General features: G+C 44.0%; 1 protein-coding gene across 3 annotated transcripts in view; it reads right to left on the bottom strand.

Annotated features, from left to right (window-relative positions):
* CHD3 (chromodomain helicase DNA binding protein 3) overlaps positions 1-27,510 on the bottom strand; it is an 813,321-nt gene that overhangs the window by 676,361 nt on the left and 109,450 nt on the right. For all 3 annotated transcript variants that reach the window (XM_086946072.1, XM_086946074.1, XM_086946073.1), the window contains exon 5: positions 7,360-7,583. In XM_086946072.1, coding sequence (XP_086802198.1) covers positions 7,360-7,583 — 224 coding nt within the window. The remainder of the gene's footprint in view (positions 1-7,359; positions 7,584-27,510) is intronic.

Here is a 27,510-nt window from a genome sequence, read left to right as displayed (position 1 = left end):
TCCTCCTGCCTGTCAGGAAGTTCATTATCAGTTTGTAAGACTCCCTTAGAGTTTCAAATTCACTGACACAACATAAACATAACAAAACATGTTTGTAAAGCGCACATTTACCCAGAAAGGTATCTTGGCACTGAATAACAGATAATTATTGTTACCCAACTCAACTGTACCTTTGCTAAGTGCCCACACCAGTCCCCGCCCCGACCATAAAACACTGCCAGCTTTCTTTACCCAGGTGTTCTTTTCACCTGTGAGGCTCGGAGATGGAAACACACCATGCTGGATGTTTTCAGAATCAGCTGAGTGGCCAAGACGGTCCCAGTAACAGCCACCCCTGAAGGATTTGTTCGGGCCAGGCTGTCTGGGTGAGGGTGATTCAGTTGCAGGGGGGCTCATTCAGTTGTCCGCCAGGGTCTGGCCTCAGATAGTGAACAGAATGCACTGCTTGCAGCAGTTCTCACAGAACCAGGGACTGGCGGTGTTCTAACCTCAAGCACTCTGGCGACCCAGAATGGATGTATTGGCAGAGACCCTGGTCCACTGTGACTCATGTCACCAGCGCCTCGGTCCACAATGGCAATAGCTGCGATCATGTCTTGGGGAGTCGAGGGGGCAGTCAGAAGCCGGTTTTGTCCTCCCTGATGACCCTATGACGATCACCAGGAGGAGAGGACAGGAGTACTATCACTTGTGGAAGTGCTGATCAGCTTGTACCCTGTCTGGGTGGGGCACGATAGCAGGAAAAAAGAAGTGACAAGGGATGGCCCAATCAGCAAGTGGAGGACAGAGGAAGATAAGTGAACCAATCTGTTTATGTTGTGGCTAGTTCCACATGAAATGGGTGACTGCTGGGAAGGAGACCACAGCTTTAGCTATTTAAGTAAACAACTTAAGGAAGGTGAATGCCGATCTTTACTATAGCAACAAGTCACCTCTCGACCTGGGAGCAAGATTAATAAACGTTACCTTAGGCAGCAAGCACAGTAATGCGTGGCAAATTAGCACACCTAGATATTCATTTTAGATACCTAGGGCCTGGCTTTCGGACAAGATGGAATGTGAGGTTGTTTTTCCAGACAGTGGAAGTGTACTGTTAACATTCCTCAAGGTGAAGGGAAGAGACCTAGACACTAAAGTGAGGGGACTGAGTCTGGGCTTCTCTACAAATCCAATTAGGCCTTTGTCTTGACAAGAAGCTGCTGATTAATCTTGGTGATCACTGAAACATAGTAGGAGTTAGGGGTGGGACAGCAGACCCGGTTGTGCAAGGCAAGGAGAACCTTTAGATGAGGCCTAAACTTTTGTCCTTCAACAGTAACACTTTCAGCTGGCTGATGACAGCCAGGTGTAGGAACCTCACACCTTTTTGCCCCTATGTTGCGGGTGCTCCAAGCTGAAGACTACCTTGTCGTAAGGAGTATCACTCTACAAAAGACCTGTATATCGAGAACAGCCTGGAATGATCACTTAAAAAGAGAAACACTTAAAACAAGTTTTGAAGATGTAGACCGTGCCTACACATCAACTGTTTGATTTTGCTGTAAGAAATGGCCATCTCACTACCCCACTTGTTCCAGTTACAAGTTCTCTATGCTCAAGGAAGGGAGGGCTCCGGAGAGTACTCAGAGGGCTGTTGCAACCAGAGCTGGTGTTTGCCTGACAGACAACTTCACAGGCGTGAGGGGACATCATCAGAGTGTAATGCCTTGCCAGAAGGAATTGCTGTCAGAGAGGTTGCTATGGACGGTGTTGTCATCAGGGGGGCTGTTGTTGGTATAGTCTTTCTACGGTATCTTCGTCGACTTCGCCAATGAAACCTTCGTCGACTGCACAGATGGGGTGGTCGACGATGATGCATCAACAATGCTCTCGTCAACATTATGGTACCGGAGATGGCTGCTGTCTGCTGTCTTCGCACCTGCCATCGATGGACTGACGACGTAACAGTGTAACTTAACGTTGTCGATGATCTAGTGACTCGTCGACAGAGGCGTCGTCTATGGGGATTTTTCAGTTCTGAATTTCCCCAGATCTGATGAGGAGGTTCTATAGTGCTTCTTGTCTTGCCTCACTGGAGTAGAGGAGGATGAAGATGAAGGCTCAGAGGAGACTTTAGAATTTGAGCTCTTGCTCTTTGGGGAGGGTTTAAGGGTTTTCCTGCCCTCTCCAGAGTCTTTCTTCTGAGATCTTAGTCTTTTCTGAGGCTTGGATGAACCATCACTATTCGATCAGTAGCGGCCCCCCTTCGCCTTGAGACCCTCGCGGGTATGTAGTGCGCTTTACAAATGATTGATTGATTGATTGATTGACTGTCCTCTTCAGATGAATTCCGGTGCTTAGTGGACTGTAGCCGTAAAAGCAGCCTTCACTCTCTATCACTTAGAGTTTTTGAAGAGAAAGTGCAAAAGAATTTGCACTGCTTTACCGAATAGGCTGGGTGGAGGCAATACATGCTGTCCTGGTGAAGATCATCAACATAGACCCTTTTCTTGCCACAGGTCTTGCTGGCATGGAAGAGTCCTTTCTTAACACCTTCAGCACGGCGCAGATTCCTGCGCTGTGCTGAACGTTCTAATGAGCCAACGGGCTCATGACGGAACGGTTCCGTCATGAGCACAGGCCAACCGACGCTCATAATGGAACCGTTCCGTCAATAGCATCGAAGGGGTTATCAGACATGATGGAAAGGTTTTTAGGAAAAAATCCTAGAAGGCAGATGAAAACTGAGTAGAACTCAGGGAGACTCCCTTCACACACTACGTGCAATGAAAATCTGAGGTACACTGCCTCTGCTGGGAAGGTCCAAAAGGGTGCCGGGAGCTGATTGGCTGCATTCAACATTTGGTCCTTTTTTAAAAAGGACTTAGATAGGGTATATAGAACATGGCTCAGGCCATTATAGCCTATAGCATTATTTGAATACTGCTTGTGTATGGTACCGTGGGACTCCCATCTGATCACGGGGAATGATTCAGGCATGTGAATCTTTGAAAGATACCCCAATACTGGATAAGGCACAAAACTGAATCAGACAGCACATGAGAGAAACGGCCCAAAACGTTAGCTGTATTAAGGGACCGCAAAGCAGAGCTGGCGGCAGAAACAAATATTGGCCAAGAGCATCTAGACTCCCTGTCTGGAGGGACATCAAGCAAGGCTAACGGAAGCGGCACAGCGGATCTCCAGTGGCAGGATGGTGCCTATGAGCTGTAGACTGGTCCACAGAAGCCCTTGAAACGGGTTTAGCTGAGTGCCCAACAGAATATCAATGGGGGCTTCAATGAAGGGGAGCACAGGTTCAGTTCTTATTTGGCCCTGATGAAGCACCCCAAGTAGGGGATCAATGGCCATCTCCACAGAAGGCAATTGCAGCACCAGAACCACAGCAACTCTTCGCAAAAGCTCAGCAAAAGCCGAGCTAGGGTATGCAACGGTTACCACGCATTTGTTACAATGCGGTACCGTTAGCACGCTACTTTTACCACGCAGGTCACTACAACGAAATGCGCTGGGGGCGCTCCAGGATAGTAAATACTTTAATTTACTATCCAACTCCTTTCCCTAGAGTCCACGGGGACTGGAGTTGGAATAGTAAATTAAATAATTTACTATCCAGCGCCACTCCACCGAAGTCGTTGTAACGACTTGCGTGGTAAAAGTAGCGTGGTAACGGTACGCGTTGTAAAAGTACGCGTGGTACCGTCATACATCCCCGAGCTAGCCTCCGAAGCGAGGCTAGGAAGAGAAAACAGGCCAGAGGATGGGGATGAATCGTGGCCACTAGCCTCACCAAGGTCAGCCACCCAACGAAACCTCAGAGGAGGCTGAGGAAAGCCAATTATGTCATCGCTAAAATCAACAAAATACCGGTGTCCTGAGGGGAAAATAGCAGGTGGCTCCTCTAAAAGCAGAGGAATGTAGCCCAAAAAGAAATGTTCTGCTAATATCATTCCCGACGTCAACTGGTGTCGAAGAGACAACACCTCAATGTCACGGAGGAGAGAACGGTGGGGACCATTGGCATCGTCAATGCTGAAGGCGGCGCCGGCAGATCCAACACTGGTGTCCCAGGTTGGAACCCCAAAGAGCTGGTTACCGTAACCGATAAGGTGTCAATCACAGATTCGGAAGGGCCCACTGACACTGAGGGAGGTCCCGCCCATTTGGTGCCAGTCAAGGCCTCACTGAACTCCTTGGGCCTAGTCGTGCACCAGAGGGAGGCTGAGATTCAAAAATGGTATGGAGGGAGAGATAGTATTCCCTCATCTGAGCCAGAGTTGCCTCCGCGCCGGGAAACACTGTAAGGCGGGGGACAGAGTCTCGCTCTGACTCTAAAATCAAAGGAAGGGCGTGGCTCCGACTGCGTACGACATGACTTACCAGAGGACAGCAAGGGCAAAGGACTCCGGGAGCTGGCCCTTGAGTGATCCTCGGAGGGAGAAGAGGACCGTGACTGACGAGGGGCCATTAAACACCACGCCACTAACAGTGTCATGCAGCACTCCTGCAATGCCGACAGGTGAAGCTGAAAACATGAGCTGCATCGTTTGGAGTCAGGATGCGTGCCCAGACACCACAAGCAAATAGGATGAGGGTGCAGGGTCAACATCGTAGATCACCGGACCCTGAAGATATCCAGAACAAAGCACACAGTTTTGTCGACAGCAACGAGGTTGGCCAAAAATGGCACCGCTCTCCGGATCCATGTGGAAGCGCAGAAAGAAAGAAACTGATGTCAGCAAGTCAGGGGGGGCTTATATGGACTCTGTTGCCGTCACATCCATTGTCTTTACGGAGTTGCTCAACATCCTCGACTGACGCACAGAGATACTGCTGCAGAAAAGTTTCCAAATCCAGTCTAGTGCTTGGGAATAGTTCAAAGGTAAGGAATCTGGGGCTAGACGTCTCTATCAGACGTACTTTTTTTTGGTGTGTTTTATATCGCAAACTTGACCCGGTATCTGGTATCAGAGTGCTTTACATACCACCAGTTGCGTTACATACCACCAGTTGCGTTGAATTGTTTTGGAATTTGGGAATAGGCTCAATTCAAGAATCTAATTCAGTTTTTTATTACACAGAAAAAGTGAGGACGGTGATGTCTCCCATGTTTGCAATTAAGTTGCTGAATAAATGTATCCAAGCAATCGTTCAGAATAGTTATGCAACAAGAAGTACTCATGTAACGCAACTGGTGCTATGTAAAGCACTCTGATACCCGATACCGGGTCAAGTTTGCGATATATAAAGCACACCAAAAAAAAAGTACTAGAGATCATGGAAGGACTTTCCTCCAGAACAACCGTAGATGATGATATGTCTTAAGGGGAGGAGTGAGTTACAGTCTTTGAATACATTTGAGAGTATGTCCATAATATACCAGATCTAATATCTACTGTAATAATCGCTGTCAACATGTGTTAACAGGTGAAATTCTATCCCCGCAGGAGATGAAAAAGTAGGAGCTGAAATTTGAAGTAGCCAAGGGCCTCCACTATGTAAATGTCAGCAGGATGTTTCCTGCTATTTAGATTGACCTCAACATGCCAGCAGCATAGGGAGGTATTGTACAGTTCTGTCTGTGTGGACAGCGTTTCCAGTAGGAATTCGTCCTCATCCTACTTCACATGAAGTTGTGCATTGTGATGATGTCAGGCAGAGGGGCATTTGAAGGAGAGCGCTCTAAGTTTGGATCATGGGGAGGATCAATATGGTAGCCCGCCTAGATGGGCTAAGAGCTCATCATATGCTTCCAGCAGATAGTTTGGATTGCAACTATATGACAGGGATTCCACAGATTCCTGTGCGGAGGCTTTTAAAGTATGAGGGGGTGGAGGTGGAGGCGGTGGAGAGTAGCTCAGGATAGCTCGATGGGTGCTTCTGTGATGTCCGTCCTTGGTAGCGAGCATTCCTCTTATACTGACTTCTAGCCATCTGTGAATTTGCTTTTTAATGTCTACCGCAGCTCTGAAGGTGTCCGCTCAGTGCGGATCGGCGCCCTTATGTGCTAGCTTGTTCGGTGTTGAGGAGGGTGCTCAAGGCTGATATGAAATTTCTGTTAGTACTGGACCCAAGGGTCTGTGCCTAGTTAGGATTGACTAGGAGCTTGATGCACGACTTTCACAGGAGCAGTGCACTGCCTCGGTTGAGGGCCACTTTTTGGTCAACCTTTTAAAGTCTGTGTTGTGGAAAAATTCTCTAGACAGGTCCTGGACGTGCAATGTTGTTCTCAAAGTCTGAGAGTTTGAATGTTGAAGGGCTGGCCCCGAAGAATCCAAGGAGTAATGAGTTGGTACCAGAGCAGGCATTCCAACGTGATGGCAATATGAAGTGGCGCATTTACTGGTTCACTGTGAACCAAGGGAAGAAGTACAACAGGTTTTATGACTCAAAGCTTCTTTGTGGAAAAACTAGTTTCAAACATATGAATCTAACACTTTATGGCAGGAGTATGAGGGGCATGTGTACCTACAACAATGCATGCTACACATACATAGCTATTTTTTAAGGAAATATTCTGATATAACCAATTGCACATGAAGTGCTACCAATAGGAATAAGTGTAGCCGATGTTAGGGATAATTTGATAATTTTCAAAAATTTCCACCTTTAAAACAAGTTTCCAGAATACTTTCAACATGGTGTCCTAAAATCACACTTAAGTAAAATAGGCGAGACACAGCCTGATTGGAAGCAACTCCACAGAGATAAGAAGAGGGAGCGGTCATTTAAGAAGCCAGCTACTTTCGAAAACCGTCATACTTTATACTTGTCGTTGCTGGCAAGATTAATTTCTTTTGACCGGATCCCCTTGTAGGGATTTCTAGTGAAAATAAGTCTTGCTCTCTAAGAATTCTTGATGGAGAAGAGGATGGGTTGGAGGAATGGTTGTTGCACTGTTTTTTTTAGCCCATCCGATTTGTGTAAACTGAAAATGTCACTTCCAGGATGGGGAGAAGCAAAGCGAGAGAGACCGAGCCTAAAGCAGGTGACATATTAGGACAAGCATGTCCTTCACATGATTAAGATACAGATATTTAGCACTAGAGGTTATACATGTGTGGTCGGTGAGGGTGATGCACTAGGGAGGGATGTTCATGCTACGTGCCTTTTAAAGATCTTTAAAGAGATGTCATCTTATGCAAACGTTTTTTTCCAGTCCTCCCTATACTGCAAGCCTTCCAACCACTTGGCAAGTAAGGCAAGAAGTACATTCATTAATTAATTAATTCATTCATTCATTCATTCAAGGAATGGTATTTTGGTCAGACACAATCAACCCCAGCAAAAGGAACAGCAGAGAAATCATCTAATGCATCAGTTCTGCTCTTGCTTTGTACCACAGGTGCCAGGACTCACCTTTTCCTTCTTTGGTTTTGGCTTTGCGGACGGGAGCTGGTTGAGACTCTGCTGCGATGGTGATTGATGCTACTGTGGCTTCAACCTGTTCAGCTACAGCTGCAGCAACTGCAGCCGCAGAGCCTTTCAAAGGATTGTTGGCACTGAATTCTCTCCACTTGGCTCCCAGGATGGTCATCATTTTGGACATTGGGATTTTTGGATTCTTTTTGGCAATTAGCGGCCTGTTGGCATAAAAACGACATGTATCTAATAGATGTGCAATACACTAACAATGGATTATTAACAGTCTGTCTTCTCTAATGTTAAAACAATGCAAATAAAATACAATTTAAACAATAAAAGCCAAATACATTTCAAAATTAGAATGAAAATAAAGCGTTTGTAGAGACCAAATGTAAATTATTAAATCTCTCATTCAATTCATCTTGATACACCCAATTTCAACAGAAAAAGACAAAGAAACTGTTTCAACCTTGGTTCCTGGCCTTTTTGACTTTAGCTCAAAGACGTATTCAGGACAATCAGCGTATCTCCTAAAATAGCTACCAAAATTGAATTGCTTGGAGCTTGTAGAAAATTTTGTTGGGAGACAAAGTTCTGGACCTCAGAGTTTAGCCACTGCTCACAAAATATAATACCCATTATTGCTTACTATTTTTTACTGCTCTAAGTAATTGAACAAACTCTCATACTAGAGTGGGTAACAGTGAAAGTGACATACAAAGGTCCATGCCTCAATATTTCTGAGGTCTTCCATGCTGATGATCTTTGTGGCATGAATGTTTTCTCTGGTGTAACTGGGACCTCTGCTGCAGCTCATACTGAAATGCCTACTGCAGTACAGCTAATGAAAACATTGACCATGATACTGTTATTCAGAAGGGTAGTTGGATCAGGGATATTCTTTCTTCCTCTCAAGAATCATTGCTTTGAAGGTGACAGTTTCTATCTTCAATGTGTGCATCACATCATACATGTGAGAATAGTCAGGATTGCCTGATTATCATTTGGCTTTATTCCCGAGTGTGAAGCATGGTGAGGAATGTCTGGAGAAAGCATGATATTATTTGTATACAGATATTTGTTTGAAACGAGCATTTCCTTGTTGACTACCCTCAGTCCTCATGCCTCTAGAGAAGTATTCAACAAATCTCTGCAAAATTTCCCACAGAAAACAGTCACATCTTCCTCATAAAGCTGTAGTATTCAATACTTCCATTTTAGTGGCTAAAGCACAGATCTTCTTGTCTGCATTCTTTTTTTGAACTCTTTTTATTAAAAATTAAGCAAACATCAAAAAATAAACAATAATGACAGCATCAACACCCAAACAGCCCCAACAGACAGCAACACAACAGACCCTCCGTACAGCATCGACCATGACCCCCTGCTAGCCTCGAGAAAACCGTCAACAGACAGCTAACCCGATACCTCGAAGAAAACAGAATCCTGGACCCTTCCCAGTCAGGCTTCCGCAGCAACCACAGCACCGAGACTGCCCTCATCGCCGCCACCGACAACATCAGGACCCTGCTGGACAATGGCAAGACCGCAGCACTCATCCTCCTAGACCTCTCTGCCGCCTTCGACACCACCTGCCACCGCACACTACGCGCACGCCTCGACGCCGCAGGGATCTGAGACCAGGCTCTGTATTGGACTACCTCTTTCCTCTCTGACAGAACCCAGAGCATCCGCCTCCTCCCATTCCATTCCAAAGCCTCCGAGATCATCTGCGGCGTACCCCAGGGATCCTCCCTCAGCCTGACACTGTTCAACATTTACATGGCCCCGCTCGCAGACGTAGCCCGTCAGCATGACCTCAACATAATCTCCTACGCCGATGACACCCAGTTGATCCTCTCCCTCACCAAGGACCCCATCACTGCCAAAGCCAACCTCCACCAAGGAATGAAGGCCGTCGCCGAATGGATGAAGACCAGCCGTCTGAAGCTGAACTCGGACAAGACGGAGGTCCTCATCCTCGGCTCCAAGCCTTCAACCTGGGACGACTGGTGGCTGACGTCACTGGGGGCAGCCACGACACCCTCCGACCATGCACGCAACCTGGGAATCATCCTCGACTCAACGCTCTCAATGACCAGGCAAGTCAATGCTGTCTTCTCCTCCTCCTGCTTCAACACCCTCCGCATGCTCCACAAGATCTACAGACAGATACAAGAAAGATAGTCACCCATGCCCTCGTCAGCAGCAGACTCGACTACGGAAACGCCCTCTACGCGGGAGCCCCGACCAAGCTCATCAAACGACTTCAACGCATCCAAAACGCCTCGGCACAACTGATCCTCAACTTACCATGCCACGGCCACATCACCCCCCACCTGAGAAACCTGCACTGGCTCCCTGTCAACGAGAGGATATCCTTCAAGCTCCTCACCCACGCACACAAGGCACTCCACAAGACTGACCCAGCCTACCTCAACAGATGGCTCTCCTTCTACATCCCCAACCGCCAGCTACGCTCCGCTGACCTCTCACTCGCCACCGTCCCACGCATCCAAAGAACAACCACCGGTGGGAGATCCTTCTCCCACCTCGCCGCCAAGACATGGAACACCCTTCCACTGAGTCTATGACAGACCCAAGACCAGCTGACCTTCAGGAGGATACTGCTGTTCGATCAGTAGCGGCCCACCCCACAGCGCCTTCAGGCCCTTGCGGGTATGTAGTGCGCTTTACAAATGATTGATTGATTGATTGGTGCCGTTCCAAAACAAAATACAATTCCTGAGAACAACAGGAAATATAAATGGACAAAGATTACATTGGGTCAAAGGAAAAACAATTGTGCCATTAATCCCCGCGACAGCCAACCTATGGCTTTTCATTATCAACAACATCAAACGTATTATTGAGTGGGGTACAAATAAAACCTCTACTTTCGTTCCATGGGCTCCACAACTTGGTCCATTTACCCAGGTATCCTCTGCTTTCATACACAGCCCTCTCCGCTTGCATGTACCAGTCCATATCCGATTCCCAATCAACTGTAACCCCGCCCTTCCAAGTTCTAGCAATGTTGCATTTGGCAATCATACGTCCCAGAGTGACCCAGAGACGTTGAGGCCTAGTAAGGTCTGTAGCTTCCCAAATATTTAAAAGACAGAGACGAGGGGATACGACAATAGTTATACGACATATTTACGACATGGCTGGAACCACTTTCCCCCAGTAGATCTGGAGATCAGGGCAGTCCCAACACTAGAGTAGGAAAGCTCCTGGTTGTCCACAGCCACGGGGGCAGTCTGGAGAGGATAGGAGACCCATCCTGACTAATGCTGAACTGGTGTAGTACGTTCTGTGAAGTAGCCTGAGCTGTATTATTTTTAAAGTGTGAGCGGATCGCTACCTCCCGGGGTGATGCCAAGGCCTCCCTCCACTCTTCGTCTTCAAGCTCTCCCACCTCGTCATTCCATTTCACCCGAAATTTACCCAAAGAATCGGGCATATTATTAAGAATCTTACGATACGTTAGGGAGATCGCACGTTCAGGAAGATAGTCATCCAATAATCTATCTTCTAATGGTGAGGAGGCAGGCAGATCAGAGCCTCTAGGCAGCGAATTTTGCAATGCACTACGCACCTGAAGGTACCGGAAGGTTTCCCCCGACTGAAGATGGTATTGTTGTTGCAGATCCCTAAACGGGAAAACCCTGCCCCCCCAGTCCAAAGGTCACCCACCGTCAAAAGGCCAATAAAATCCCATTTATCAAACCCTGGGAACCGCAATAGCATGCCTAACTGAGTGGTCTCAAGTAGCGGGGTGGCCTTAGTAATCTTTCCAACCCAACGCCGCGGTTGCAGAATACCATAAAGAAACTGTGGTAGAGGTCAGGGGATATTTAGGTTAAGCATGGGCGAATTTTGCGGATCTCGCGTTCGCGAATTTTGCGGATTTGCGAACTCGCAATCCGCAAAATCCGTGAATTCTCGCGAATTTGCGGATTTTTTTTTTGAGTTCGCGCGGGTTTCTGCCAGTTCGCGAGGGTTTTTTACAATTTCGCAAACGCGAACTTACCTGTTGGGTCGCAAGTTTTGCGAACTTGTTGTTTCTACTTGTCCAGCCTGTTTGGGACACTCTTCTTCATCACTGCCACTCTCTGTCACCACTGCCACTCTCTGACTACTCATGCCACCCTCTGGCCCACCCATGCCACCCTCTGTTTCATCACAGCACCCTCTGGTTGTCCAGTGTACATTATTGTGGCAAAGCAAAGCACACCTTCCCTGCCTCAAGTGACCTGAATTCATTTGGGGCTGATTAATGTGTCACAGAATATTTTTTTAGCTGGCACCTGCTTCCTTAGTGCTTCCTGATTAGTGATCTTTTGCACTTGCTAAGTGCTTTCATTGTTGCAAAATTAGTTACAACACCTGCCCTGCCCCAACTGACAATAATGAATTAGGGGCTGATTAATGTGTCACTGGATTTGAACTTCCAGCCTGGCTCCTGCTTGTCTGCCTTAGCTGTAATTCAGGACCTTTGTGTAACTATTCTGAGGGTCAGAGCAGGGTCACATAATAGTTGCAAGTAGGCAAGTGAACTCTGGAGGGGCCCCTCAGGAAGCACTACAGGAAATGGCTACTAAAGATGAGCATGAACTTTTGAACCTGGTAAGCAGTTTCAATTTTGCTAAGATCGTATTTCTGCAATTTAGCGCTTATTCGCGGGGCGCGAAGTTGAACTGGGAAGCCGCGAACTCACGCGAACAGTGCGAGCAAGCCATAAAATCCGCTGCTCGCGGATTTGCGGATTTTGCGGGAAATTCGCGAATCTCGCAGATTGCGAATTTACCGAAAATCCGCAAAATCCGCGAGCGGAACGGATTTTCCACCCATACTTAATTTAGGTGCATATTTTTTCCCCCCATACTGAGATGGTTACCTGAAGGCATATTGTACCTGTCCATTGTATATGCTGGGCCTGTGCTGGGCAGGTGCATCCAGTGGTTGAGTACCACCAGTTGCGAGGACCAATAATAATATTTGATGGCCGGCAAAGCTATACCTCCATCGTACCAGCTTTTGGTAAGTTTAAAGAGGGCGATTCTGGGTGTGCCATTATTCCATAGGAGGGAACTTACCTCGGAATCAATTGAAAGGAAATACTGGGAGGGGACACCAAGAAGGGCGTATTCTGCAAAGCGCAAAGAAAGCTGGGAAGTGTCATCATTTTATAAAGAGCCGCTCTACCCAGGAGCATGAGCGGCAACGATTTCCAGTGTTCTTGTCTGCATTCCTAATGCAGGTTCTGATCATGTGGCTCTCCTTGAGCATGCAGTCATTTCTTCAGCAAATACACGCTCCAGAGAAGTCCCTTGACTGCATTTACCCACACTGCACTTTAAACTATACTGAACAGCCCAGTTTGTGAGCAGCTGAAGAGGAAAAATGGGGGTACAGGGGAAACCTCTATAAAAAAAATAAGTGGACTCAACGGTGGCGTACCAAACATAGCAAACACCCTGTTAGAGCAAAAAGGTGGATGGGACACAGAAAAGGGAGACATAACACGGACCTTCTTTAGGGGTAATTTGAATCCCGCCTTTCATGTACAGGTTGCAGCCCATAAACAAAGCTGCACAGCCTGTTTCCACTGCACCTGTGAGAGTCTGTATCAAACTACAGATTGAGAAGTGTAGACAAGAAAAAACAAAACAGCAGGCTTTTCCATCTATGCACCTAGGATCTGGAACAACATCCCTGTATCTATCAAGACCGCACCAAGGCTGCTCAAATTTAGGAAAGAGTTAAAGACTCACCTCTTTAAAGAACACTACATCCCAATGCATTAACCATCTACAACCCAGCTTTCTTCACCTCTTACACATTGATTTCATGCTTGTCCAAACCATGTACAGTGCTCTTCTGCGATTTTGACTAGGTTCGGGCTAGAGAAATACCACCTACAGATATATGTAGATAGATTTTATAGACAGATTAGATAGATTAGACAGATTAGATAGATTAGACAGATTAGGCAGATTAGGTGATAGATAGATAGATAGATACATAGATAGATAGATAGATAGATAGATAGATAGATAGATAGATAGATAGATAGATAGATAGATAGATAGATAGATAGATAGATAGATAGATAGATAGATAGATAGATAGATAGATAGATAGATAGATAGATAGATAGATAGATAGATAGATACATTTGAGATCCTGATGGGAAGTTGGATCACCAGTTGGGGGGTGTAATTGTCGACAGCCATGACGATGCTGCCTTGCCGCCTTCTTTTCAGGAATCACAATATCTCAGAAGGCAATCACAAAAATATCTGGCATTCATGAGAAGCATGTTACATTCCCCTTAAAAAACTTAAATGCAATACACAAGTAAGTCACTTTACATATAATGAAACTTTTTTCTGATGGTTTATTCAAGTGGAGCATGGCTGCACTGCTGTGTGTGAGGACTTGATCAAACTTTCCCTGCAGAAGTGAAAGAAATAACTTCCATACCAGGAATAGAGCTTTCAGATCCAGGTGATTCATGTGGAACTTTATTCCCTGGGCTGGACATAATCTGTGAGTGTTTACTTCATGCGGTCAGCATGTTCAGTCAGTTTTCACCCTCATTTAAATAATCAGTTGGCTAAAAGAGATGAACTTTGGGAAGGTTTTCATCTTTGCAAAACTTTGCTTGAGATAACACTTTGCTTTGGTCCCTACAGTTGCCACCAATGAAGAGCCAGGTGGAGCCACATAGCTCTAATTTTTAGATGGACGAGATTCAGTACATGGATGTGTGAGCTTCTGACACCACCATGCCTCTCAGGCGCCCTCAACCCAAAGTGGGAAGTTGTTTGTTTTAATGTTTACACTCTCAAATGGAGGATACAGCAGTATGGAGGCTACAGCAGAAACAGTTTGTCACATGGAACTAGGAGGGACCTTTTGATATATATGGAAAACTGAAGTTGTCAAGTGTTGCACATCAACTGTATCAAAAGCAGCCAAGGTGAGAGATTCCCTGTGGGTGAATGGGGGCGGAGGGGGCATCACTACATAGATCACTTTTCTAAACAGCCTAGGAGACTAATTGTCCAAGTTATCTACCTTAGCTAATGCTCTTTCTGGTTGAGACACTCTCAAGCAGCAGATTCCTCTGCTTTTGAATATTCCCTGGGTGTTAGACTGAATGTGGCAACTTTTACGCAGTACCTTTGTGTACCGGCAGGTGGCACCATGTTGCTCCACACGCCATTCTACTCTGGAGATGACGTGCGGAGCATATATAAGTGCCATTCCTGCATGCTGTCAGTTGTGCTCAATACACCCCAGACGAAGAACCACAATAGTAAATTGGTTGCGACTGGTGTGCAGATTCCTGGATTTGAGATCTTATTAATGGCTAGAGCCCAATCCCAGAAGGGGAATAATGGGAGGGTCAGTGAGGAATCTGGGGATAGATAGAGTCTCACCAGAAAGAGCATTACCAAAGGTAAGTATCTTGTTTTTCTCATAGAGACTTCTAGGTACAGGTTCCTTACCTTTTGACTATATACCAAAGCAGTGCTTAAATGAAGGGACTCAAACCAGAAAGTCCTACAGGACTGAGTGGGCAAAATGCTCCTCTCGCAGAATCTGACTGCCCAGACAATAGTTCTTTGTGAACGTATGGAGAGACACCCAATTAGCAGAATGGTAAATGTTCAGGATAAGGGCTCTGCATGGCAATGTAGAGTAGTACCTTTCACTTTGAAAGAATCAGCAAGCAATCTTTCTAGAGGTTACTTTTTAGCCTGTGCAAACCTGATCTTAATGCGAAGCATGATCTAGAGGGAGATGATTCTCTTCTGCACAATCTTGCCTTTTTCTGCTCCAGAGAACTCCTCAAATAGATGATCCTTCACTCTGTGTTCCTTTGTACGATCAATATAAAAGCTTAGAGCTCTCTTAGGGTCAAATGGTGGAGTCTCTCCTCCTCCTAGAGGGGTGAGGCGGAACATATAATGCTGGTAAGGAGATGTTTTGACTGACGTTAAACACAACCTTAGGCAGAAGGAAGCCAGTGGTGACCGCAAACCAGCTTGTCTGTGAGAAAGGTGGCATATGGTAGGTTGAGACAAAGAGCCTGAAGCTGGGTGAGAATTCACAAGGGACACCTATGAAGCAGCTCTAAGGGAGTGCACATCAGATATGTCAGGATCAACTTAAGGTCCGACTGTGACATGACAAAGGACGAGGGAGTAAACATATGTTGTAAACCTTTCAAAAACCCATAAGAACTGTAGGCTCAGAAAAATGAGGGCTGCAACAGCAACTGAAAAAGGTCCAGAAGAGCCAAAAGGTGACCTATAATTGTGACCAGAGCAAAGCCTTGTCAGGCTAGGACAAAGGAAACAAAATAAAAGTCAGATAACTTTGCCTTGAGGCGATCTATCTGCTGAGGACCGCACCAAGCCACAAATATGTCCCAATGACAGGCTCAATACAGCTTTTCAGGGAGGTGTTCAGCTGTGGAGCTAAATATCCAAGCATGAAGGTGGGTGCTCAGCCCTGTCCTGTTGCTACAACAGCAGATCCTCCCAGATGGCAGTGCCATCAGAAAACAGAAATGAATCCCTAGGAGTTCTGCATACCATACTCTCTGTGCCCAATCTGTACCCACAATCCTGACTTTGGCCCGGCCGATCCTGATCTTCTTGAGAACTCGGGGCAGGAGTAGTATCAGTGGAAAGGCATACCAAAGTCAAGAATGCAACTCAAGGAGGAACGAGTCTCTGAGAGAGAGACATTTTGGGAACTCCAACTCGCAGCAGTGCTGAGATAGCGCATTCTCTATGGTGGGGAACAATGAAGACATGGGTCTCCCCATTCGCGGAAGAGATCTTATGTCACTGTGACAGTTGGGCTGGGGAAAGGAGGGACGCTACGAATTGAGTTGCGTGGGTAACCTTTTTATTTATAGGTACATTTGCTTCGGGTAGTCTAGAGTTCAGGGATGCATGCAGTTCAGCATCCAACAATGCCCAGAGTCCAGTAAGCCGGGTTTCCTTCCTGTGTTGGGTTTCCGTTTCTTTAATCCCCGTCTTGGCTTTCCCTACGGTTCTTCTCGGGTCCGGGTTAGGCTCAGGAAGAAAGGAAACAAACAGCCGTATTAGTGGCTGAAACCGGGGTCAATGAATGTGAGGGGGGCAGGGGAGTGAGGGATCACCGGGGTTCCACCACCTTCTTCAATAACATATGTGTGACGTCGGGAACAGTGCAAGGAGCTAGTGACCACCCTCAGTCTACCCCGTCCCACCTCGTGACTTAAACAGCCCTTGAAAACGCCCTTGTACCTTGTGAAGCCACACTTCTCCCCTGGAAGTGTGGCAGGGCGGCTCGTGGTACTGTTGGCCTCCTGGCTTGTCGAGTCTCTGCTCCGGTGATCCTTGAAGCGGCTCTTCGGCACTTCCGTCTTCTTCTTCTTTGGCGTTCTCCTCGTGGGTCGGCTTCTCTCCTGGAGGTTCCGCGCCGGCAGACAGAAACGGGGCTTCCTTAAACCCCCCCTGCTCCTCCGATTGGTTTGGGTCAAATGACGACCTCTCTCCTGATTGGTCGAATGTCGGGAACGCCGGGGAACACCCCCCTGGCGTCACGGAGGGCAGGCCCAATGACGGGGTCAGCGAAGGCAGAGCCGAGGAAATCCAGGAAACGTCCAAGGGATCCTGTGGACGGGTTGGAAATGGACAAACTTTAACAGGTACACCCCGTCCGTCCGTGTCAGGGGCCATGACCTCGGGACAGTCACCTCTGCATGTAAGTGACACTCATGATCCACTAGGCGCCGACGGCTAAGCTCGTCTGCCCTAGCATTCAACAATCTTGCCAGGCGGTGAACCACCAGTAAAATTCCCTAGTGGTCCACCCATTTCCAGAGATGGAGGGCCTCCTGGCACAGTGTCCATGATCCCACCCTCCCTGTTTGTAACAGTACTACCTGGAGGTGGTATTGTCCATAAGCACCCATACTAGCCTCCCCTTGATGGACGTAAGGAAGGCTTTCAACTCCAAGCGGATGGCCCTCACCACCAGAGGCCTTTGATCACCACCTCTTCCAGATAGCTGCACCAACTCAGAAGAAGGCACATATCAGTCACCACTGTCAATTCTGGGTGGTGTACGGAGAGGGGTCTGCAACTGACACAATTGCGTTCCAGTAAGGATATGTTACTTACCTGTAATCCTAGTTCTCTTCCAGGGGTATCCGCATCAAAGTCATAAACACAGAATTTTCCCGCCCATTTGCGGGGACCCCGGAAATAATAAAATTTATATATGAAAAACATATATGTACAGCTATATATATATATATATATATATATATATATATATATATATATATATGTATGTATATACATATATCAACGAAGAACTCCAGCAGCCTCCAGCAAGCAAGGCAGCAACGCCAGCGAAGAAGGAGACGGACCACAGGGCTCAGGTATGTTGTTTTATTTCACCCAAGAACAGAGAGCAGCTACGTGTTTCGGGCTCAAAAAGCCATTGTTCACGCTGCAGTTGTCATGATTTTTGTTGCTTTTTAAATGCTAGTGATACACACCGTCCTTCGTTACGTAATTAGTCATGTGATTTTACAAAGTGAAGACATACATATTATTTTTCTTGCTGAATAATTCATATTATAGTTGCACCAAAAACAATTTCTAAATGTAAACATTCAATGTAGCTTTTATACTTTATAAGACCCGTATTTCTGAAGATTTAGCTAAAAATCATGCAGTCAAACAATTTTATGTTTGATATTGTATGGCACTCACTGTAAAAATACATGAAACCCAAAAATTACTTAAATGCAATAGCTTTTCTGCTTTCTTTTCCTCAGGTCATATTACTGAAAAGCTACAATAATTTATTCATAATCTTTTTAGTTATAAATAATCAGAATGGTGCAAATAGCAAAGCAGTAATTAATTTCCAAAGTGCAAAAAACTGTGCAAACCACGTGCAAAATAGAAGCATTATATAAAGTGCAAACTGCATGATTAAAGAAGTGTATCAATATTTATAACAATAAAATATTCCAGATCCCTGGGATAAAATTGTTAAATTCATATATATAATCTTCTAAAATTCATCATAACAGTAAGTATTATGTATTATGTATAGTGCTAAAAAAGAGATAAAAATGAGAATGGATATGAATATATACAAAAAAGTGTAGATAAATAGATATAAATACAGTATCAAAAAATGGCACGATATAGAATACTCTGAAAAGTTGATTATTTTTCGATAGTAGGTGTTTAAAACATATTTTACTTAATATTAGGGAACCTATATATTAAGATCACCTCTGAATCAGATTATTTGGAAAGCCAGACATAGATGGATTAAAATTTAAATAATCAGACGCATGGAAGAAAGATATTTTAAAGAAAATTGTGCATTTCTTCTGTAGTGTTTAATCCATTGGGCCATTTGCTATCAAACTCCAAAAACATTTTGGTTTCTAGATGTCTTAATAGGCATTCTCTATTCCCTCCTCTACGCATCTTCGGCACAGCACCATCTACATAGTATTTTAGGCAGGCCACATCATTTTCATGAATGCTTTTAAAATGCCGGGCCACCGGATATGTAGGGTCACTATGTAAGATAGCCCTTAGATGCTGTAGTATCCTTACATGCACCTGTAGCTTGGTACTACCAATATAGTTCAAGCTACAGGTGCATGTCAAAACGTACACGGCAAATTTAGTCTTACAGTTAAAACTGCCCTTGATAGGTATTTTACGTGCACAAAATGGAGTAGAAAAATTTGTCGTATTTACACCAAATTTACAGGCTCTGCAACTTGTACATTTACGAAATCCATTAATAGGTTGGAGCCAGGATGTATTTGTCTCATTTCTGGTACTGCCTTATCCAAAATGGTGCCCATGCATTTGGCTCGTCTGAATGTAATTGTGGGATTGACAGGGAGCCTAGGATTAAGTACTGTATCCGTTAATACAATAGGCCATTTTTTCTTTATAATGGCCTTAAGTTTTCTTTCTTCACTACTAAAAGTAGTTATTAGTTGTGGGCATTCATTAGTAGTGATGGATACATCTACTACTTCCTGTGCTTCTGCTACAATCTCAATAGGATTATTAATTTTAAAAAGACTTTCTCGTGATCTAAGTTTGGCTTTGTCAACTGCTTGCTGCAAGACTTTATCTGTATACCCTTGTGCCTTTAATCTTAAAATCATTTCATTAAGGCAGAGATCAAAATCTTCAATAGAACTGCAAATCCTTTTTAGTTTCAATATCTCGCCGTACGCAATGCTAGATATTAAATGCTTTGGATGCATACTATCGCATGAAGCGTTGCATTTCCGGTGGTGGACTTTCTATGTAAGGTTATCTCAATGGTTTCATTTTTGATGTACATCTGAACCTCTAAAAACTCCATCTGTGTTTTGTTTATGTGAGAAGTGAAATGTAAATTGAGAGAATTTTTTTAATGGCTTCTACAAACTTGAGTGCTTCTTGCTCATCTCCTTGCCATAGAATAAAAATACCGTCTATGTATCTGAGATAGCAGCATATATTTTCCTTGAACCAAGTTTTGTGCTCAATTTCTAGGACCTGTTACTCCCACCAGCCAACGTGTAAACACACGTAGCTGGGGGAGAAACAGGATCCCATCACCACTCCTCTAAGTTGTTTAAACAAATCCTTGCCAAACAAAAAGAAATAATTATTGAGACACCAATCAATCAGGTTGACAACAATCTTGTTATGTTAATGATATTCGGCAGTTCTATTGGTTAAAAAATGCTTAACTGCTGCTAGCCCCTGTGTGGGATTAAAACTAGTATAAAGAGACTCAACGTCTAATGTTATTAAAAGCATATCAGAATTGCATTTCAGATTTTTGATTTTTTCTAGAAAATCGCTGGTGTCTCTTACATAACTAGGTAAACCCTTCACCATATCCTGTAGGAAATAATCAATATATTCACCCACTTGTTCACCCATGCTCTTGATGGCAGATATAATCGGTCTGCCGGGGATGGGAATTACTCCCTTAAGAACTTTAGGAATTAGACAAAGAGTGGGCAGAACAGGAAATTCAACATTCATCAATTCAGATTCCTCAAAGGAAATTAAACCTTTCCTGCGCCATTGTCCCAACATTTTCTGTAGAGTCTCTTTAGCTTTCACATATTCTTTTTGGGTAGTTTTTTCGTAGCAGCTGTTATCAATTAATTGTCTATTGGCCTCCTGTATATAGTCCTTTTTCGGCCAAATAACTAGGTTGCCGCCTTTATCTGAGTTTTTAAACACAATCTCATTATTGTCTCCTAATTTTTTCACAAGTTTCGCATATTCACGTTTAGTGTGTAGAATTTTCTTTCTTTTCTTGTCTTTTGTGGATTGATACAACTTCTTGATGTCTTTAATTACGCAGTCATGGAAAGTGTCAACAGAGTCCTTTGGCATAAGTGGCATGAAACTTGATTTAGTTTTAAAAGGACTTAGTCCCGCACCTTTCTGATGTATATCAATTTTGCTGAGTCTTGCTTGTGTAGCTAGGTCATGATCAAATTCTGATGGTTGAGATCCTGTGGCGTCTTTAAGATCGTGCATGGTCAGTAAAGTGTGGACATCTGAGCATAGTAATTTATTCTTATCTGATGTTTCATGTTTATCTTTGTTTGCATTCATTTCAGAAATCAATGGTATCTTTTGCAGTTTTCAACGCAAAATATTTCTTTAATTTAAATTTTCGAATGAAGCAAAACAGATCTATGCGAGTCATTGCATAGTTAAAACTTTGAAAAGGGCAATAGGTTAGTCCCAAAGATAACAATTGTTCCTCTGCTTTAGTTAAGAGAACATCAGACAAATTGATAATAGTTTTATTTTCTATTGCCAACTCAAGGAGGAACGAGTCTCTGAGAGAGAGACTTTTTGGAAACTCCAACTCGCAGCAGTGCTGAGATTGCGCATTCTCTGTGGTGGGGAACAATCAAGACATGAGTCTCCCCATTCGCGGAAGAGATCTTAAGTCACATCTGCATGTAACTGACACTCATGATCCACTAGGCGCCGAGGGCTAAGCTCGTCCAACCTAGCATTCAACAATCTACCAGGCGGTGAACCACTAGTAAAATTCCCTAGTGGTCCACCCATTTCCAGAGGCGGAGGGCCTCCTGGCACAGTGTCCATGATCCCACCCTCCCAGTTTGTAACAGTACTACTTGGAGGCGGTATTGTCCATAAGCACCCATACCAGCCTCCCCTGGATGGACGTAAGGAATGCTTTCAACTCCAAGCGGATGGGCCTCACCACCAGAGGCCTTTGATCACCACCTCCTCCAGGTAGCTGCACCAACTCAGAAGAAGGCACATATCAGTCACCACTGTAAATTCTGGGTGGTGTACGGAGAGGGGTCTGCAACTGACACAATCGCGATCCAGTAAGGATAAGTTACTTACCTGTAATCCTAGCATCCTAGCTCTCTTCCAGGGGTATCCTCATAAAAGTCATAAACACTGAATATTTCCGGGGACCCCGGAAATAGTGAAAATTATATATGAAAAACATATATATACAGCTACATATATATATATATATATATATATATATATATATATATATATATATATGTGTGTGTATGTATATATATATATGTGTGTATATATATATATATATATATATATATATATATATATATATATATATATATATATATATATATATATATATATATATATATACACACACATATCATTGTTTCTCATACCAATGCAGCTCCCATTTAGGAGGCTAATCAATGTAATAAAACACATAAACTGCTTTTGCAAAAATACATAATATATTTATAAAAACACATGAGGACAAGAAGCATTTAAACTCAGTTCTTAATGAGTAAACCTCATGAGGAAACTGCAAAAGAAAAGCAGGCATTGTTAGCCTACAGGCTGCATTGTAAACCAACAACAAAGAAAATGAAAGCACTTTTCCATAAAACTGGCACCGTGCCTTTAAGACAGCCATGACCCCTAGCTTCCCACCATGCCTCAGGGGCGACAGTGAGGTCAGTTGTTCTTTTCGGCTCCTTCTGTCAGGACCCTGGATTCACAGCTCTCTCTTTTTTGACTTTTCTGTCAAAAATACCTTGATTTTTTGTCTTCACTCGACGTCTTTTGACCTTAGAGTGAGGTTTAAACCAGTTTTTTTGTGACAGAAAGGGATTTTTTCTGTCAAAAATGCCTTCTTTGTTTGACTCTTGCCCAGCCTGTGGCAAAAAGAAGGCCAAGACAGACACACATGAGGTGTGCATACTCTGCCTCCCTGAGTCTCACTCTCCTGCCTACTGTCTACACTGCAGGAAGCTATGTAGAAGAGCCTTCAAAGACAGGGAGAGAATTCATCTTTATGACCTCTCTGACAGGAAGTTCTCCAGTAAGGAGAAAGAAGAGAACGCGATCGACGTCGAGGAGCGAGGTCCCGATATGTTCTCCTTCGGCATCAGGCTCGACGTTGAAGGTATTGGCAGTGGAAAAACAGTTGTCGTTGAAGACTTTGGCACAGGAGCGGCATTCCTCAACTTTCGAGGGCCAAGTCTCCATTGATGTTAGAAAAGCGTCTGGCGTCGAGACAAGATCCTCCGCCGTCGACTCTTCAGCGACGATCGATGTCGAGACAAAGATCTCCAACATCAAATTTGGGTTATATAATCGGTTTCTTCTGGCTAAAGATAGGGGTAATGAAAACACATCTCCAGATCCGCTCCTCCAATCGAGATATCACCACCCTGTTGTTGTCCTTAAGAAGTGTATCCATAGTCCTAATAATCCAAATACCAAGGTCCTTAACTGAACCTTCACACCATTTAAGAGTGTCCGCAACATATTTTTCTCAGTGCTTAGGGTAAGAGGGAAGATTATTGATTTACCCAAATTGATAAGCAGTCAACCACATGCTGATTTAGAGGCCCTGAAAAGGCAATTATCCTGGGTGTGATAGTGAATTGTTCAATAAGGTGAGCCACAAAAAGGAGTGGACCCTGGCGGCCATCAGAACAGTAGCAGACCCCTTACCTAGATTACGGACCACCTACTTCTGCCCACAAACCCGTGGATAAGAAACTAAAGATGGCGGAGCTGGAGTTTTAAGTGGACAACTCAGGGCTTGTAGGCTACCGCAGGAAGTGGATTGGTACCCTGTGGGGGTGAATGCGGTGAATGGCAGTGCCCACCACGCCCCCTGTTGTTGATCCGTCAGGGGAAGACCCCCAGAGAACTGCTAGGAGACTGAGCCCTTGTGGTGTGGCCTATGATGATAATCACTGGGGCAGTGTGTGACATCTCTCCTCATTGGATTTACTATAAGAGCTGCAGGGGAGAACAACTGAGTCTGGCAGGTTGCAGCCCCACCACAAAGGAAGCATCTACTGAAAGTGACACATTTAGCAGGAATGTTCCCTATGACCTGCATGCAACAATGGGTGCTTGGAATTGAGTTGGGTGAAGGCTGGTATGGCCAGGGCTGGAAACGTCACAGGAGTGACAGTTTGATCCATACTAATGTGTTATTTTTTTTTGTTTACATACAATACACAATGTTAAACATGAAAACGGATGGCAATGACCCAATGCTGGCACATACACAGTATTCACGAAAGTATTATTGAAATATGTATAAACCGATGTGCTTAATGAAACAGAGATACTAAGTCATCCAAATAGTGTCAAGTAAAAGGGAAAATCCCCTATACATAAGATATCCAAGAAATGTCCAGAGCACCACCACAATATAAATAAAAATAAAAGATCTGTCACTGTAACTGGGTCTCTTGAGGTAGATTCAATTCTGATGAGAAAAAGTTGGACACAAAAAGACTGATGGTTCCATTCCTTTTTTATTCCATGTTAAAGCACATAAACAACTGAAACGTGTTTTGTCACATTCAACGACTTTTTCAAGGCTTCAAAGTAGTAAAAGACGATTCATCGATTGAGTATTAGTAAAAATAGACTTTGTAAAACTAGCCAAGTCGAAGTCCCTGGAAACCCGAGGACCAAAAAAGAGGAAGATCTCAAACCCAATTGTCGAAATAACAGTTTCAAAACATGGAAGGGTCAGGACCTTGATAAGTCCAAGATGCCAAAAAGCTCAGTCTAACGAATGTTGACCGCCCTGAATACTGCGTGTCAATGTAGATCTACATTGCACATGTGATCACTTGAACTGTATCACTAGGAATGTTGTGGGCTGAGATCACCTGTAAGATTCTAAAATGGCGCAATATGCATATCGCTTGCCTTTAAGAGACACACATGATCCTACAAACCTGCAGAAAATAAGGAGAAAGAGGCACTACTTTTCCAAAATATGCTTTGTATCACCCACAAATCGATACATGGAACAGGATCGCACTTCATCAGGAATAAAATCGCCAAATACATTTAACAAAGGAACCTCCGCTCTAGAGTGGCACCTCCCAACAAACAAGAAAAAAAACATGGGTGGCAAATCTTTCTCTGTTCAAGCAGCCAAAATATGGAACTCTTTAACCCCCAACATAAGATCCACGGATAACTACAATATCTGCAGAAAACTACTCAAGAATTGGCTCTTCCCCACATAACCAATATACGCAAACATAAATACACAACATATCCCTCTGTACATAAGCATTTATTTGGACTATAGGTGTGTACCTACATATTTGTATTGCTTTGTATAAACGTGTATAGTATTTATGTTTTTAAAAATATAGATATTCGTTAGTTCTGCTTAACTAATGTACTTATTACTTATAGTTACATTATTCTATGTTTTTAACATGTATATAAATGACTGCATAAATAAGTAAATCATTTATCATAACTATTTCTCTACAATAGCTTCACTATTGACTTACAAAACAAATAAATGAATTTAAAATACAACAACACTTGAAAGCTGGAGTTCTTTAAATGCTTCTTTAATCTACATATATTACCTTCCTTATGCATATATATATACCTGCTGTTTACTTATGTATCTATATATTTACTACTTTTATTTTAATTAAGTTTAGCCAATGCACTACCGTGTTTCTCACCCTATACACGCTCAATAAATCACCAACCTCAACTCTCTGACTCATCTCAAACCTCATTCTACTACTCTTTCCAATGCACTACTCTGTTTCTCACCCTTTAGCTCTATCAATATATCCTCTACCTCCACTCTCACATTCATCCCAAACCCCATACCGCTACTAGGATCCCCAAAATAACACTTTATAGACACTTCCCTCTGCCCCTCTTTGCATCATCTCATACCTCATTTTCTATTCAGCTCTTCCAATCAAGCCTTTGTAAACTCTTCCCTTTGACTCTTCCCCCTCCACCCCCTTTTACTCATTGCAAACCCCATCCTACTGCTATTAATTCCCCCCAAATAAAGAAAAAGAAAACTTTCTAGACCCTTCCCTTTTCTATTTCTCCACTATTCGTTTTCAGCGCCCAAAACAGACTAACCAGTCTAACACTCAAATAAATTTCATATTTCCCTATACTAACTCCCCTCCACCTCCTCTTTACTCATCAGTCCTACAGCTATAAACTACACCCAAAATAAATAATAAAAACATTTCTAGACCCATGCCTCTGTCATCCCTCCACTATTCCTTTTCAATCCAAATAACAGACAAACATGTCCACCTCTCCAATTAATTGCATATTTCCCAATACTAATTCCCACTAATCCTGTTTGGGTTCCAGAGTAGCATGCTACTCACCGAAAAAGCACTTTGCTGCCTCATCAGGGGTAGTAAGTGCTACATAAATACAATTACAATTCACGGGTTAAGCCGAATGTGAGCAGTTTTGGGGGTTTTATATGGTGCCAACAGACAAGTCTCATCCACCAGCTGCAGGTTCACACACAATAACTCTGGCAACATGCCTTATGAAAAGGCTACGTCAGTGGTAACTCTTTGACATATGGAGAGGGCTGCTTGTACAGGATAGGGAATACTCGTTACTAGGGGTGGGCGAAATGTTTAATTCTGCCTGCAGAATTCGGTGACTTAGTATGACTCTTGTATCGCAGAGTTCTAGCCAAATTCCACCTATCACCATGTGACGGAATTTTTTCCATGGGAGGCTCCAGAAACACAAGCGAGATTTGCAGTCCACTAGCACCATTTTCTAAAGAGGGCGGTCGCGGACAGAGAGCTGCTTCCTTGAGCAGATATGCTACCGCTCAAGGAGATTTTTCAGTGCAGCTCATGTTATTGACGCTAAAATGTAGTGCGAGCAGCATGATATGGAGGTTTTCCACCTGTTGGTGGAAGGCCACAAAATCTTGTGGGGTTTTTGTGTAACTCTGCAGAATACCGTTGAGTGAAACAGACCCACCCCTAGTTTTTACTCATCAGTTCACTTGTCTTGATCTATTTCCGGGGATGAGAACACAGTTCTAATGACAGAGTGCCAGAGTGCTGACTACCTGGATTGCGTAGTCTTGTATCACTTTGCTTTTGGTGACAATGAATTGTGCAAAGCCTCACTCTAGTATCCCCTCTTAGACATTACAGGTGACAACACTCTGAGACAGTTACAGATTGGAGAATATATTGACCATATCTCCAGTAAAATACCAACTCAACCAGGGAACAGGAGGCCCAATGGAACACCTTTAAGTGGTGATCCCTAGCCACAGTATCAAAGCCTCAAAAGACGTTAAGAAAACACTTTGGGATGAGATTACGGCACTAGAAAGACAGTTACGGACTGTGAAAGGGCAGCCACTGACCCAAGCCTCATGCCAAAGGTGGGGGCGTGAATAAAAAATATGACGTGCAATTAACTAGGCTTCGGAATGTTGATTACCAAGAATGTATGGCTAGACAGCATGATGAGGAGGATAGAGTTAGACTTAGCAAGGATGTGCTCCAAGATCCCCAGGGGCATAATCTGCTCAATTTGTGCTCACCCAGACCGTCTCCGACACACATAGGCTGGTATAAACAATACCTTCACTCATTACGATAAGTTATACATCCCCCCACAACATAAACATAAACCCAGCTGATGTGAGGTTGTACCGAACTTTACCTTTTAGTAATACTAATGGGAATATTCCAGGAAAGCTCCTGACCACTTGAGTACAAGG

This window comes from Lissotriton vulgaris, chromosome 12, assembly GCF_964263255.1.
Source record: "Lissotriton vulgaris chromosome 12, aLisVul1.2, whole genome shotgun sequence".
Taxonomy (NCBI): Eukaryota; Metazoa; Chordata; class Amphibia; order Caudata; family Salamandridae; genus Lissotriton; species Lissotriton vulgaris.
Note: the sequence above shows the minus strand (reverse complement) of the source record. Positions and strands in the feature narration are given on the sequence as shown.